Raw genomic sequence first — 14,137 nt, forward strand, 5'->3', positions numbered from 1 at the left:
GGGGTTTCAAGTCAGTTGATCTGGATTAAATGTCCTGGTCACCTACCAGTTAGTGTGACTGTGAACAAATTTCCTTATTCATAAAAGGACATAGTAACCCCTGGCCCCTAGGTTTCTGGTGAGGGTTAAAGAAGTGATGCATGTCCGTCATCTGTGACACGCCTGAAACATAGTAGGTGCTTAATTGATCCTAGTTTCCCCTCCGGATGCTTCTGCCCACCCCAGTTCCATGCTGCTTTCCTAAGTAGGAGATGGTGACACCTGGAAACAGAGGGGAAAGGAAAAAGCATATATTCACATAAACCACAACTTCCTCCTGATAAGCCATTAAAACATTTATTTTCATTGAGCTGTGTGAAGGAATACGAACTTTCAAAAGAAATGCTTTTGCATTTACCAAAGGAAATGGAACCAACAGGCAAAACTCTCAGTGAAAAGTAGCCCAAATAGCTCAGAATGAGCAACTGAGACTTCAGGACCAGCAACGACAGCAAATCACCTTGTCTGTCCTCTAAAGAGCAGGTAGGGCAGAAATCTCCTGGCGGGGCCAGTGGCTGGGAAGGTTTCTGGTGGCGGGAGTGAGACAGTAAGATGGCCATCTTGTAAAAGGGAGGCTGTAGTATCCAGGCCTGTGTCTGTGTTACTCTCTGTAGGAAGCCGGAAGGAGAGAGCTTGACAGACATCTAGCAATATGCACATCCACATTGTCGTCGCCCCCAGATCAGTGAGTCTTTGTTTTCAAGGTCTCCCTGTGCTGTCTCACCAGGGAGCCAACCCATTCCGTGGTATTCTGGCTGGCTTCCTCCCACGTGAAGAGGGGTTCATACCCCAGATCTCGCTGAGCTTTCTTATAGGAGAAGGTGAACACACTGTTTGACAGTGTCACGAGGTGGCGGCTGAAGGTGGGCTTGTATTTGTAAATTGGACTAAGCAAGAAGCCCACCATTTCCAGCAGGAAGGCAAGCCAGTACTGCAGAGAAACAGGAAGTTTCATTCTGGAATCAAGCCGGAAGCCCCAGTCTTTGCTCAAAGCATAATTGAGGTCATCATAGCTTTGGTGAGGCGTGTCGTCTGAGATGTAGTAGAACCGTCCTTGGATGCTTGGGGCCTTTCTGGGGTCCCGCAGGGCCCTCAAGGCCAGAATATGGGCCCAGGCCACATTGCCAACATAAACTGGGTTGACGACGGAGAACCTGCAGTAATTTGTCAGCATGCCATTGTTCTTCAGGGCACTGTCCATGTAGCCAAAAAGGAAGGGGCTCCCCTCCCCATAGATATACATGGGCCGTAAGGAGCAAGTGTACAAAGTGCCACCGTTCTTAAGAGCGCACCCATTAGCTTCCAGCACAGCCTTCTCAGCAAGCTTTTTGCTTTGTGGATATGGAGCGCGCCATCGGCTTTCGAGTTGCTCTTCTTCGTGGCCATTCTGGATGACCTCTTTGTAGGAGTTGGGCCCAGCCACCTCTATGGTGCTGGTATAGATGAAGATGGGCACACTCGCCTGAACACAGGCCTCCAACAGGAGCTGGGTACCTGCCCACGGGGAGCACACCATCAGTGTCAGGAGATAACCCAGAGCCAGCCGTGCCCGGAGGCAAAGTCTGCCTCTCACCCCGCAGCCGGGTGGTTATTGCAGAACAGGAGTGCATTTGTCTGTGTCTCTGGCTGAGATGTGACCATGCTATGGCCATAGGACAAAAGGCAAAAATGAAAAGGGACCAAGACTTGGGTTCTAGAGAGCAAGCATTTCTAAGCTTTTGGGTTTCATGGACCTGCATAAGAATGTTTAATTTTGGAGAAGGATGGAGAGGTGCCACTTTATATTTTGCAGAGTAAGGAGATTTAAAAATGCTCATTTTTCACCTCTACCACCTCCTTAAAGACAGACTATCTTAAATAAGAAAATCAGGAGGCCAGCCTCTTGGAATATAGACAATTCTAGCTTTTAGGCAAAAGAAGACAGTTGAAGGACTCACATGCACACACAGAGTTGTGTATATGTATATAGGTAATATACACTCTTAAATATACACTGAATTGTTCGTATTTTTCTTTTTCTTTTCTTTCTTTCTTTCTTTCTTTTTTTTTTTTTTTTTTTTTTTGAAGACCAATAAAAACGTCCCAAGGACCCTTTTTGAGTCACTGTGCAAATGATTGGTGGGTTCTGGGGAGAAGCTAGAGATCCAGACTCTGTTTCTGTGTGTTCCCTACAAAGGCCACTCCTAATTCTGGCTGTGACTCTGTTTACCCAGGTAGGAAAAGCGGGAAGGCGTGGGTGGGTGATAAGCCTTTTTACTTAGCGTTCTAGAGCCCTGCGCGGGCTTTGTATGTTGAGCCTGGTGAAGAACCAGAGGGGAGTGCGCCCTCTGCTGGTAATATCTATAATGGGGGGACCTGGCCGAATCCCCTGAGCCGGCGAGCATTTTAGCTCGTGGAGGTAGTCTAGAGTGCCTTTCCGACAAGAAGGAAGGAATTTCCCGGCAAAGCACAGTTTTTTGGGTGGTATTTTGAAAAACAAAATCCCTTTTAAAGCCTTTGTCCAATTTGATTTTCAGGAGGACAAGATTCATTTTTTCTTTTTCATTAAATCTAGAAGCAGAGAAACTTTGGAGCTAATTCACCTGCAGAGAGGGAAATGACCATCACTGGGATGTATTTTCTAAACCTGGGAGCAATACTACTTTTAGTCAACAGCGGCCTCTAACATTTCCGAGGGATTTCAAATGCCCTGTTGCTGGCAGCTCTGTAGAGTAGAAATTATGAGAAGGGGGCCTGAAAACTAAAAACTGGTTAATCTTAGCACCTTCCTGGCAGCAATCAGGGGTGATCAGGGGTGTGGCTAAGTAGAAACTAGAAAGGGTCTTTTCTTTTTTTTTTTTGAGATTGTTCTATTTTAGGCTGGAGATGCAAAAGCAATGAGTTGCTTTAGAAAAGGAGTCTCTGAGTAGACCAACTCCGGTGGGCAGGGCGTGGAAGACAGATGGGCTGGGGGCTGGGGTGCTGTGGTCCTAGAGAGGCTGGCTCCCAGGGATCAGAGGGATGATACTACAGAGCAAATTAATAAGGGGTTTAAACTAATCCCTGGAGTGAATGTGTCTAGATTTAAAGTAGATTGGAAAGCCACAATTCAGAAAGAGCCACCAAGCACTGAAGGGATGAGGATTAAGGAGGGTGTCCTTGGGGCTCCTGGCTAGAACTACTCTTCAATAGTAGACCTGGCAGTGAGCTGAGGGGACGCTGTTATGGATAATGGGAAACTATTCTTGTTTAGAAAATATTATGGGAAGGCTAGTGGTGGATAATTCTGTACTGCCAGGCCACTGTGAACCAGCTTTGCTAGTTCTCCTGGGAGGAATCCCCGGGAGCTGAGCTAGAGGTCTCTGGTCCTCTTACCCTTGGGGGTCCTGTGCAGGAAATCCTGCCTGAAGGGAGCCAGCCTGGAGCTGTGGCCCGTCGCTCCTGACTTGGAGGCACCTCCTATCACAAAGCTCTTAGTTCTTGGCCGTAGCGTGACCACCCGCTTCTAGCCACACAGAAGGGTTAATGTTCTGACCAAGGAAGTACTTGGAAGGTCTGGTTCCAGCCCAGGGGAGGCAGGAGGTGGCTGGAGAACAGGAGTTTGAGGTTGGAGTTTAGTCCACACTTAATTGGAGCAGCAGAAGAAAGAGCTTTCATGGCCTTTGGAGCCACACAGGTGTGGGTTTAAATTCTCTCTCACTACCCCTAGGGCCTTGGACATGTTGTTTAGCCCTCCCAGCCCTAGTTTACTCATCTGAAAAAACTGAGGATGCAGGCCCTGAATCTCTATTGGAGGTGACCAGCAGAAGCACTTGGCGCCCGCTCGGCAGGGGTTCAACCAGCTTCCCTTCCCTTCCTCATCCTGGCTTCTGCCCCTCGCTGGCCCACCTCGCTCCATCTCCTCCCCGGGACCCTGTACCTTTCACGTTGATGTTCATGATGGTCTCTTGCTGCACGGCATTCACGACGTCAATGATGGCCGCCGTGTGGATGACCACCGAGATGCCCTGGCAGGCGTCCTTCAGGCACTGCTTATCCAGAATGTCTCCCTCCAGCATGGTCAGCTTGATCTTGCTCTGGAGCTCTGTGTGAACATGAGTCTAGTCACTGGAAGGCTTTCCAGACCTGGAAGTTTCCTGATAAAGGTGGCATTTTACCCAGGTCTTCAGGGACAGGTAGATTGAGGGGAAGAGGGGCGGAGAAGGGGGGACATCCCATGGAAGGAACAAGTCAACCAGGGCACAGAAATCAGAATGTGTAGCATTTCTGGAGAAAGAGCCAACATCTCTTTCCACCCCTTCTCTTTCCCAAAAAAAGAGTTGAAGCAGTGAGGAGCCAAGAGTGCCTGAAACACAAAATCATTGAAGACACTCATGAGGAGTTCATACAATATATTAAGGAGACAGTCTGAATTGAATTTGGAAGGGAATGAGAAATCGTGTATGGAGAAATGTGGACAGAGTTGTGAAGGAAGCTAACCCTGGCTGCGGTCTTACAAAGCAGATCAGTGTCAGGGGGCAGAAGAGAAAGCACGGTGATCATGAGATTAATTGGACCGTCTGCACCACAGTTCACAGGAGGAGGGATGGAACCCAGGGTCCAGCAGTGGGAGCTGAGAAGGGGAGACACACACAAGGTTCGACTTTCAGACCTTATCTTGACAGGTCCTGGTTCTTATTGGAGATGAGCTGAGAGGAAGAGGAAGAGTGAAAGGCAGCCTGAGTTTTTCCAGCCTGAGTGATCAGGAGGATAGTGGTGCTTATTAACAGGAATTTAGTTGCAAAGAGACATGCACCCCGATGTTCATAGCAGCACTATATACTACAGCCAAGACATGGAAGCAACCTAAATGTCCATCGATAGAAGACTGGATAAAGAAGATCTGATATATTTACACAATAGAATACTACTCAGCCATAAAAAAGAATAAAATAATGCCATCTGCAGCAACATGGATGGATCTGGAGACTGTCGTTCTAAGTGACGTAAGCCAGAAAGAGAAAGAAAAATGCCATATGATATCACTCATATGTGGAATTAAAAAAGAAAAGAAAAGAAAAAAGATGACACTAATGAACTTATCCATAAAACAGAAACAGACTCATAGACATAATGAACAAACTTATGGTTATAGCGTCGGGGGGAAAGGGGGTGGGAAGGGATAAATTGGGAGTTTAAGATTTGCAAATATTAACTACTTTATGTAAAATAGATTTTTTGAAAAATTTCTCCTGTATAGTACAGGGAACTGTATTCAGTATCTGGTGGTAACCTATAATGGAAAATAATATGAAAATGAATGTATGTATGTGTATATATGACTGGGACATTATGCTGTGCACCAGAAATGGATACATTATAACTGACTATACTTCAACAAAATTTTTTAAAAACCCAGGAATTTAACATAGGACCAAATGATGGATTTAACTGAAAGAGCTCTTATTAGATATCCTCAAAAGCAGAAATCAGCCACCCACAGACGAACAGGACAGCCATCTACCCAAGGGCCATGGATACGACATCAGGGCTTCCATCTCCTCTGAAGCCCCTGGGGAGTGGCACCGCCAGTAACATCATCACCTCAAATTAGCCCACAAAATAAATGCCACCCTACGTACAGTTTGGGTAAACACCCTGTACTTATTTCGTGCTTTTTATTTGGCACACAACTTTCAGTTTTCTGATTTCCTTTCACAGTACCTATCTCATGAGATATGTACTCTGATTTTCACTTTACAGGCAAGGAAACTGAGGCTCAGAGAGAGTGAGGGACAGGTCCAAGTCCCACTTCTAGTGAAGACTCAAGCCTGCTCACTTTCCCGTCACCCACACGCAGGACTGGCACTTTTCCACGGCAGAGTGAGGATAAGTCAATTTTAGTGAAATTGGCAATGGAGGCCGGAGGAGAGCGAGAGAGAAATTCAGAGTGAAAAACTCAAGGCTGGAAAATTGCCTTCCTGGGTGACAGCTTGGAAGAAACATCTGCTCTCCTTAAGCATGTACCAGATTAGCTCTGCCCCAGCCCCTTCCCACGGTTAGGCAGCTCCCAAAAGGCCACCAAGTGGGAGAAAGGCAGAGGAATTAGCTGTTTAATTTTCTGATTGTGTCCCCACCTCTGCTTTCCTCCCGTCTTCCTCTGCCTCCCCTTTAAGGCTAACTTCAGCAGACTGGCTCCAAGGACTTGACGTGTGGAGGAGGGAGAAGTCCAAAGCCCAGTGCTGAAGAGCGCTTATCCCATTAGTCTGCAGGGATGCAGACAGACCAGCAGAGGGCACTGTGGATGCCTCAGTGGTGGAGCCACAGCTCCCTCCCTCTCCAAGGCTCCCTGGACTTCCTGTGTTTTGCAGAGATGGAATATGTAGTTGCTGCTGTAGTGTGAGCTGGATTGGAGGAGGGCCCAGGGAGAAGCTACCAGAAAAACTGGTGGTTAAGAGCACAGACCCTGCAGCTAGACTGCCTGGGCTCAAATCCAGCTTTGTCATTTTCCACGTGTGGGGCGTGGAACAAGGTAATTAACCCCTGCTACGTCTGCATGTCTGCGTGTTCTCAAATCCATTTCTTGAAATCCGAAAGCCAATGTGGTGGCATTAGGATCATGAGTGGGATTCGTGTCCTTATAAAAGAGACCCCAGAGAGATCTCGGGTCCCTTCCACCATGCGAGGGCACAGCGAGAACGTGCAGGCCAAGAACCAGGAAGAGAGGACCCTGTTCCGAGAGACTATGGCGCTCAACAAGAACCACACGGAGGGCGGCGGAGTGATCGTCAGCAACACTGAGAGCATCCTAATGTCCTATGACCATGTAGAACTTACGTTCAATGACATGAGAAACGTGCCAGAGGCCTTCAAAGGTACCAAGAAGGGCACCATCTACCTTACCTCGTACCGGGTCATCTTTCTGTCCAAGGGGAAGGACGCCATGCAGTCTTTCATGATGCCATTTTATCTGATGAAGGACTGTGAGATCAAGCAGCCTGTGTTTGGGGCAAACTACATCAAGGGAACAGTGAAGGCCGAAGCAGGAGGTGGCTGGGAAGGCTCTGCGTCGTACAAATTGACCTTTATGGCAGGGGGTGCCATCGAATTTGGACAACGGATGCTACAGGTGGCATCTTAAGCCTACCGAGGTGAAGCCCCCAGCGGAGCCTATGGTTACTCTTACATGCCCAGCGGGGCCTATGTCTTACCCCCCTCCAGTCACCAGTGGAATGTACCCCTGCCCTCCTGGCTACGCCTATCCACCGCCCCCACCTAAGTTCTATCCAGGACCTTCCATGATGGATGGAGCCATGGGATATGTGCAGCCCCCGCCACCGCCCTACCCCGGGCCCATGGAACCTCCAGTCAGCAGCCCCGATGTCCCCTGCACTCGTGTAGCTGAAGCCAAGGCCGCAGAAGCAGCTGCCAGCGCCTAGTGCAACCCGGGCAACCCGCACAGCGCCTGCAGGCCCACGAACCGGCCCCCGCCAGCTCCCTACTACCCCCCAGAAGGTAAGAAGACCCAGCAGACCCCTCCCACCCACTCCTCCCACCTCTCATCCCTCTTTCCTCCCCTCCCCTTGGGCTGAGTCTGGGGTGGGAGGTGATGGGAGAGCCTTGTCCTTCCTCCAGGTTTGATTATAAAACAGTTACCAGGAACTGTCATTGAGGGAGGGGAGGGGCCTCTTGACTCGGGGGCGGTGCCTCCCAGCTTCCCACACGAGCCCAGAACCCCCAGGCGCTTCCCTCCCCCCACCTCTGGGGGCACCCCCCTTGTTCCTGTTTGGCTTCTACACACGGAGGGACTCTCTGGTCACCTCCTCCAGCAGTTCTGCCCCCTGTTTTGGTAGCGCCTTTATCCTCAACCTCACGAGCTCCGTCAGACAAGCCACGTGTCTTCCCTGGGGCCCCTGCCAGGCCCTACTCACATCCCCCCACTCTAGTCTGTGCCTGGCTGTGAGAGGCCCCCTTCCTGCCGGACTGTCGGCCCACATTCCGTTCCCAGCCAGCCTCGGCCCCCGTCTCGCTCGCCTTCCCTTCCCTGTCCTGTCCTGGTCATCCTGTTGCCACCACTTTTGACTTTTGGAGCTCTCCCCTGAGCTGCCAGGGCGGTGGCATCAGGGCCAGGCCCCTGCGGCAGGGGAGGGGGCCCTTCTGCTTCCCTGCTAGTTTTTCTGGAATTTGTTTCCCTTTGCCTTCTCGCTATTCCCTCCATAAGGGGCTTCTTGGACTGGAACTTGGGAGTGCATGTCCATTTGGGGGCTGCGAGGCAGGCAGGGAACACGGCACCTGATCCCTGGGGTCCGGCCAGGGTGCTGACCATGACCTCTCGCCAGCCCCTCAGCCTGCCCCCTTCCCTTTTAGCTTCACGTCTGGTTGGCAGTATGCCCCCTGGATGCACTAAAATTTGCTCTCATTTGCTCCTGGACTGGCCTTCAAGTGAGGAGATGGTTATTTAAACAGAATTCCCTATTTATTTGACAAAAAAAAATCCAGTTAATAAATTAATGTGAAATAAACCCTGTTTGCACCTTGTTTTGTCTGCTGAAAATGTGAACTAGTAAAAATGAAGTAACTGGGAAAAAAAAAAAAAAGAACCAGGAAGAGAGGTCTCCCCAGGACTTGAATCTACCTTGATTTCAGACCTCCAGATTCCAGAACCCTGCGAAATACGTTTCTGATGTTTTTAAGCTACCCAGCCTGTGATGTTTTGTTATAGCAGCCTGAAGGGACTGTATTTTTCTGTACCTGTATTCTTATCTTAAAAAAAAAATACTATAACCCATCCCAGAGCGTTGTAATGAGGAGCAAATGAGTTGACCCAGTAAAACACATAGCACAGTGCCCGGTACAGAAAGAGCACGGTGAGCATTCTCTGATACTATCTTTACAGAGGCCCCTGCCCACCCACGACAGCACCTGATTTGTCACATATGGGAACTGGTCCTCTAGACTGAGAGTCGCCCTCTCTGGGCTTAACTTGTCACACTGCAAGTATGGCTGCCATGCAGGGGTCACAAACAGCTGATGTTGATCATTTGTGAATTTGTTTTCTTCAAGTCAGAGACACTGCTGAAGCAGAGGGGAGAGGAGGTAGGACGTTTGCAGAGGTCAGGGGAGACGGAAGGAGAACGGAGCGACAGGTTCAGTCCAGGAAACAGGCTGGGGAGGGGGCTCTGTGTGGGGAGGTGGTCCTCTGGGCATCCAGGGACCTGAGTTCACTTACTAGAAAATTCCTCTCGAACTTCTGATTTGAAGACTTTGTCTAGGAGCCGAATCTCCTGCAGATCCTTCTCCTCCACCAATAAGCGGACGATCCTCTGACCCACAAAGCCTCCTCCTCCTGTCACAAGGCAGCTCCACCCAGACATGGCCAAACCTGAGCTCTGAGAAACACTTGCCAGGAACCAGAAGACCCTGGGGAGCAGACTGGATGAGAAGTGACCCTGGAGAGGGCCAAAGAGAGAGGACAGGTGATGACGTGCTCACAGAAACCCATTGTGCTCCTTCCATTCCACTTTTGCAAAAGTCCCACGCACCTCCCGGGACAGCTGAAAGAAAACGGAAAAGCTCTAACCTGTCAGACTGTCGAAAGCCAGATGAAAGAGCCTGGGTCCTGGTCTCTGGATCTCCTATGGGCAGGACTGGACGTTTATACACTGTTGCTCTGACTCAGCACTTTTCACCTTGAACTGCCTCTGCATACTCACTGCTCATCCCTCCCACTTCTTAAGCAAAGCCTGTCAACCTTTAACATGTATCTTTTCTTCTCCCAACACACAGGAAGAGAAAGCCAGCTTCAAGGCCACAGCGTGACAAAGATTCTTGGTTTACCCTTCACTTAAGGACACCTGGCAGTCAGTGTCAGCTGTGTGAGATCCACCATCTATGAACTTAAAATAGATGGGGAGAAATCTCCCCGGTGCAGAGCGAATTGTTACCTTTTCACTAAATACATCTGGGGCTGGGAGGTGGGGCGGGGTAGGAATCCACTGGAGTCCAGTTTCTCCTCAGAGTGGTGTCTGAAGCGCTGTTGCTGTTTTGCAAAGTTTAGAAACTTGCTGTCATGGCAGCTCCAGTCACTAAGTTCTATAGAAGATGACTTTCCAATCCAATACACCTGGAACCTCAATTTCTCTTCCCCCTTGGGGAGCTCTGGCTTTCCTCACTGAACAGAGGCTAGCTAGTGATAACCACCGAGTTCTACGACATGTATAACACAGCAGGTGTATGGCTGTTTACAGAACTGAGCCCATCTTAGGCCCTTACAGTTTCTCCTGTCCTTTTGTTGACCCTACCCAGGACTGTACTGTGCAGCACTTCTCTGTCATCAAGGGCTTTGTAATCAATATCAATAGATACAGTTTTATAATCATTGAGGGGGAGGGTATAGCTCAGTGGTAGAGTGCCTGCCTAGCATGCACAATGTCCTGGGTTCAAACCTCAGCACCTCCATTTAAGTAAATAAGTTTAAAAAAGTACCCCCCCCCAAATAACAATCATTAGGGACTGGTGGCCTCTGTGATCTGTTAGTCCCCAAACAATGATGAAAACTGATGTGTGCCTGGTACCCACGAGACTAGTTACCTGTTCATAAATGTTAACCTAGGAATGCACATCCTGTTTCGAAGCACCCATCCTCATGCCCTAGGTTAGCTATAAAATTGTCCCAGTGCCCCCCCCACCCCCCCACAGTGTGGAGTGTGGCTGTGAATGCATCTGGATCACTGTCCATTAACTCCCACCCTGGGAGTAGGTCACGCTCTCATCAGCTGATCCATAGGTTATGTGGAGCTGCCTGCCTTGTTATTCATTCTCAAGATGCCTTTTCAGATAGGGATCTGTAGCTGTGGGCCACAGTGGCTTTAAATGTAGATGTTTGTACTCACCCCACAGTTTAGTTGTAAAACCACCCTCAGCGGATTCCTGAGCTGCAGATGCTGTAGATGCTTCAGATGCCTATGACCCAGAGATGCCCAAATACCACTGCTTCTCAAGATACTGTCTTTCTTCTGCTTATAAAAATTGAGGTGTAATTTACATGCATTAAAATGTTCGGATCTTAAGTGTTAGTTCGACGAACCTTGACATCGTGTACATAGAGTTGTACACTATATGGTCTTTGGCATCTGACTTCTTTTACTTATCATAATATACTTTTGAGGTTCATCTGTGCTGTACAGTGTATCAGTATTTCATTCCTTTTAGGTACTGAATACTGTTTCACTGTATGGATAGCCCATATTTTGTTTGTTCATTCGCCAGTTGATAGTTGGAGTGGTTCCACCTTTTAGGTACTGAATACTGTTTCACTGTATGGATAGCCCATATTTTGTTTGTTCATTCGCCAGTTGGTAGTTGGAATGGTTCCACTTTTTGCACTCTTACAGATAAAGCTGTTATGAATATTCACATACGACTGTTTGTGTGGACATATGCTTTCATTTCTCTCGGGTAGATAGCTAGGAGTGAAATTGTTGGGTCATATGGTAAACTTATTTTTAACTTAAGAAGCTGCCAAACTGTTTTTCAAAGTGGCTGCATTTCCTGCCAGTAAGAATTGAATGTTTGAGTTTTTTCACCTCATTGTTTCTTCATATTATCCAATGGACATTGTCAAGCTTTCTTATGATTCTATTGGATAAGAAGTAGTGTCTCATCATGGTTTTGATTTGCATTTCTCTCATGACCAGTGATGCTGAGCATCTTTTCATATGCTTATTAAACATTCCTATACCTTTTAGACGAAATATCTAAGTGAATCTTTTGCCCATTTTTAGCTTCACTTATGTATGTATGTATATATGTATGTATGCATGTATGTATGCAAGCATCTATTTAATGGAGGTCCTGGGGATTGGACTGTGAACTTTACCAGTGCTTCTGTGTTTCCCCACCTCCCACCTTATGTGGGACAGCATGGCTAGAGGGGCTGGACTTGGGTATTTCCCATCTCCTGGGTGGGTCAGGCTCTAATGAAACCCTAGTAGGTGAGGGTCTAGTAAAACAGGTTCTCTTGAGGGCAGGCCTTGTCAAGAACAGAATGCTCTGGCATATTTCAAAATGGTTACTTTCTCCTCCCCTCTTTGGAAGCTTCAGGGAATTTTTCTCTGATATTCACTGTGAAAACCTAGTAGACTTCCTGTAGTTAAAACAAAATATGGGGGCCTCCCCTGACTGGGCCTCCCTGCAGTTTTGAGCTCTCAGACTTGTCCACGCTGCTCCTCCAGCAATTCATCAATTACAGTTCAGGTTCTCTGACCCTGGTGCTGGTTTTCATGGAGGTTCCTACTCAGATAAACTATGATTCTTTGTATCTTCCTATCTCTCCAGTTTTGGGGGCAGTGGTGTGCCCTGTGACCTCACTTTTCTGAGCAATCTAGAGGAGTTGTTGACTTTTGAGTTTTTCCCACCGTTTACTTGCTGTGGACTGGCAATTTCCAAGCTCCTTACATCCTGGATTGGGAATCAGAAGCCCCCCACTATCATTTAATTTTCACAACTAGACGCCAAGAATATCGGTATTATTATTAGTAGATGAAGAAAAAGATGCATTGAATCTTGCCAGATATCTTGAGAACAGTGCAGTCAGAATCTGAGCCCAGACAGCCCGACTGCGGGCTGACTCCAAGGCTGATCTTCTTTATCAGAATACAGTGCTTATCTTTGAGATACCGTGTTCTGTTCAGCTGTTGAAACTTTCCAGTGGGGAAAAGTTTCTCTGCCTTCTTTACCCATGCATTCTAATGCAGAACATTTTCAGGGGCCAAGAAATCCCTTCTGAGGTTTACTATGTATCTCTTCATGTGACCCTGGATGTTCCCTGTCCAGACTTCTGAGGCGATGAGAACAGCCTTTTGGCACTGACTTTATAACATGCTTGCTTATTGCCCCTGGAATTTTGGAGCTAGCCCACTGAGTCTGGAAGGAAAAGCAACTTAAAAAACAATGCACACATCTGTCCAGGACCGAAAAAAAAAAAAAAGTACAGTTATCGCCAAGGTAGATGTTTACAGGGAGAATTTGTACGAGACTTTTTTGTAAAGTGAGCTAACCCCATTATCTGCATACCAAATTTCCTTACCATCATATTGTATTGTGATTTGTTTCTTTCCTCCCCAAACCAATCTGGAATGACTGAATCAAGCCCCATCTGATGATCTCAGGGCTGAAGAGACAACCTGGCCATCATGCCTACTTAGACATTCCTATAATAAGTAGGGTTATTTCAGAGAAATTTGAGGAATTGTGTAGCATGTTCATCAGCCAGTTAGATCATCTGAGAATGGAGGAAAAGATTTGGTTTATGAGATTGCAGTGGGGTGGTTAGAGAGGTGGATGTTATCCCACCAATGATTTCTCTGGTTTCAAACCTTATTTTCAAGGCTGCTTATTGATTCTTTTGCAGCACAAAGGATAATTCAGTACTGAGATATTCTCATCTTGTTTCTGCCATGAAAGAGTAATGAGACCAAAGTTATGGACTTAACACAAATGGAAAGAGGCTTCAGCAAGGGGCATCTGAGGCAGAGTGCTGTGGGCTAGAAGTCAAATTCCAGAGACTGAAGTTCTAGAAAGTGTGCCAAGCCCCAGTGTATGTGATGCTGTGTCCTGGGACGGGGGTCTAAGAGGGCTGAGGACCAGGGCAAAGGAGAGCCAAGTCTCTCTAGGAGCTGTCACCTGCAGCATGAAGTGCCTGGGTTGTGCGGTTCTCCCATGAGTCTGCCCCCTGTCAGAGTCCATGTTCTTGAGGACCCCTGGGTACGAGGATATTTCTCAGACTTAAATCTCTTCGCTTGGTTTAACTCTTTAGTGCTTTATTGAGAAAGTCTACGTCTGTCTAGTAAAACTGTCCAACGATCCAGTATGACTGAAATAAAGATCTCTCCTTTCTCATGTATTGGTGAAGGTCTGGTATAGTCTATTTTAACTTGTTTCCAGAGTCCTTGAATCTCGTCTCAAACTCTCTTTTTGCGACTTCTCCTGGAGGTCAGTGTACTACACAGAAGAGGCATTCCTTAATGGGCCATAAGGTCTTGTAGCATCCTAAGTTACAAAAAAATATTATTTTAAGCTTTTATTTGCTTTTCTGTTCTCTCATGTCTCTGTGAACTACAGTAAAAAAGTTTCCCAAGAT

General features: G+C 47.5%; 1 protein-coding gene and 1 pseudogene across 1 annotated transcript; one reads left to right on the plus strand and one right to left on the minus strand.

Annotated features, from left to right (window-relative positions):
• Nucleotides 1-314: 314 nt before the first annotated feature.
• Nucleotides 315-9,684, minus strand: LOC102528409 (3 beta-hydroxysteroid dehydrogenase/Delta 5-->4-isomerase-like). Its single transcript, XM_015249431.3, has 4 exons — nucleotides 9,578-9,684; nucleotides 9,227-9,446; nucleotides 3,938-4,102; nucleotides 315-1,533 (listed from the first exon to the last, which is right to left on the minus strand). The coding sequence occupies exons 2-4, from the start codon at nucleotides 9,369-9,371 to the stop codon at nucleotides 722-724; spliced, it is 1,122 nt and encodes a 373-aa protein (XP_015104917.1). The 5' UTR covers nucleotides 9,372-9,446; nucleotides 9,578-9,684; the 3' UTR covers nucleotides 315-721.
• Nucleotides 4,118-14,137, plus strand: part of LOC140698235 (WW domain-binding protein 2-like) — a 34,183-nt pseudogene continuing 24,163 nt past the window's right edge.

The sequence above is a fragment of the Vicugna pacos genome, chromosome 9 (genome assembly GCF_048564905.1).
Source record: "Vicugna pacos chromosome 9, VicPac4, whole genome shotgun sequence".
Taxonomy (NCBI): Eukaryota; Metazoa; Chordata; class Mammalia; order Artiodactyla; family Camelidae; genus Vicugna; species Vicugna pacos.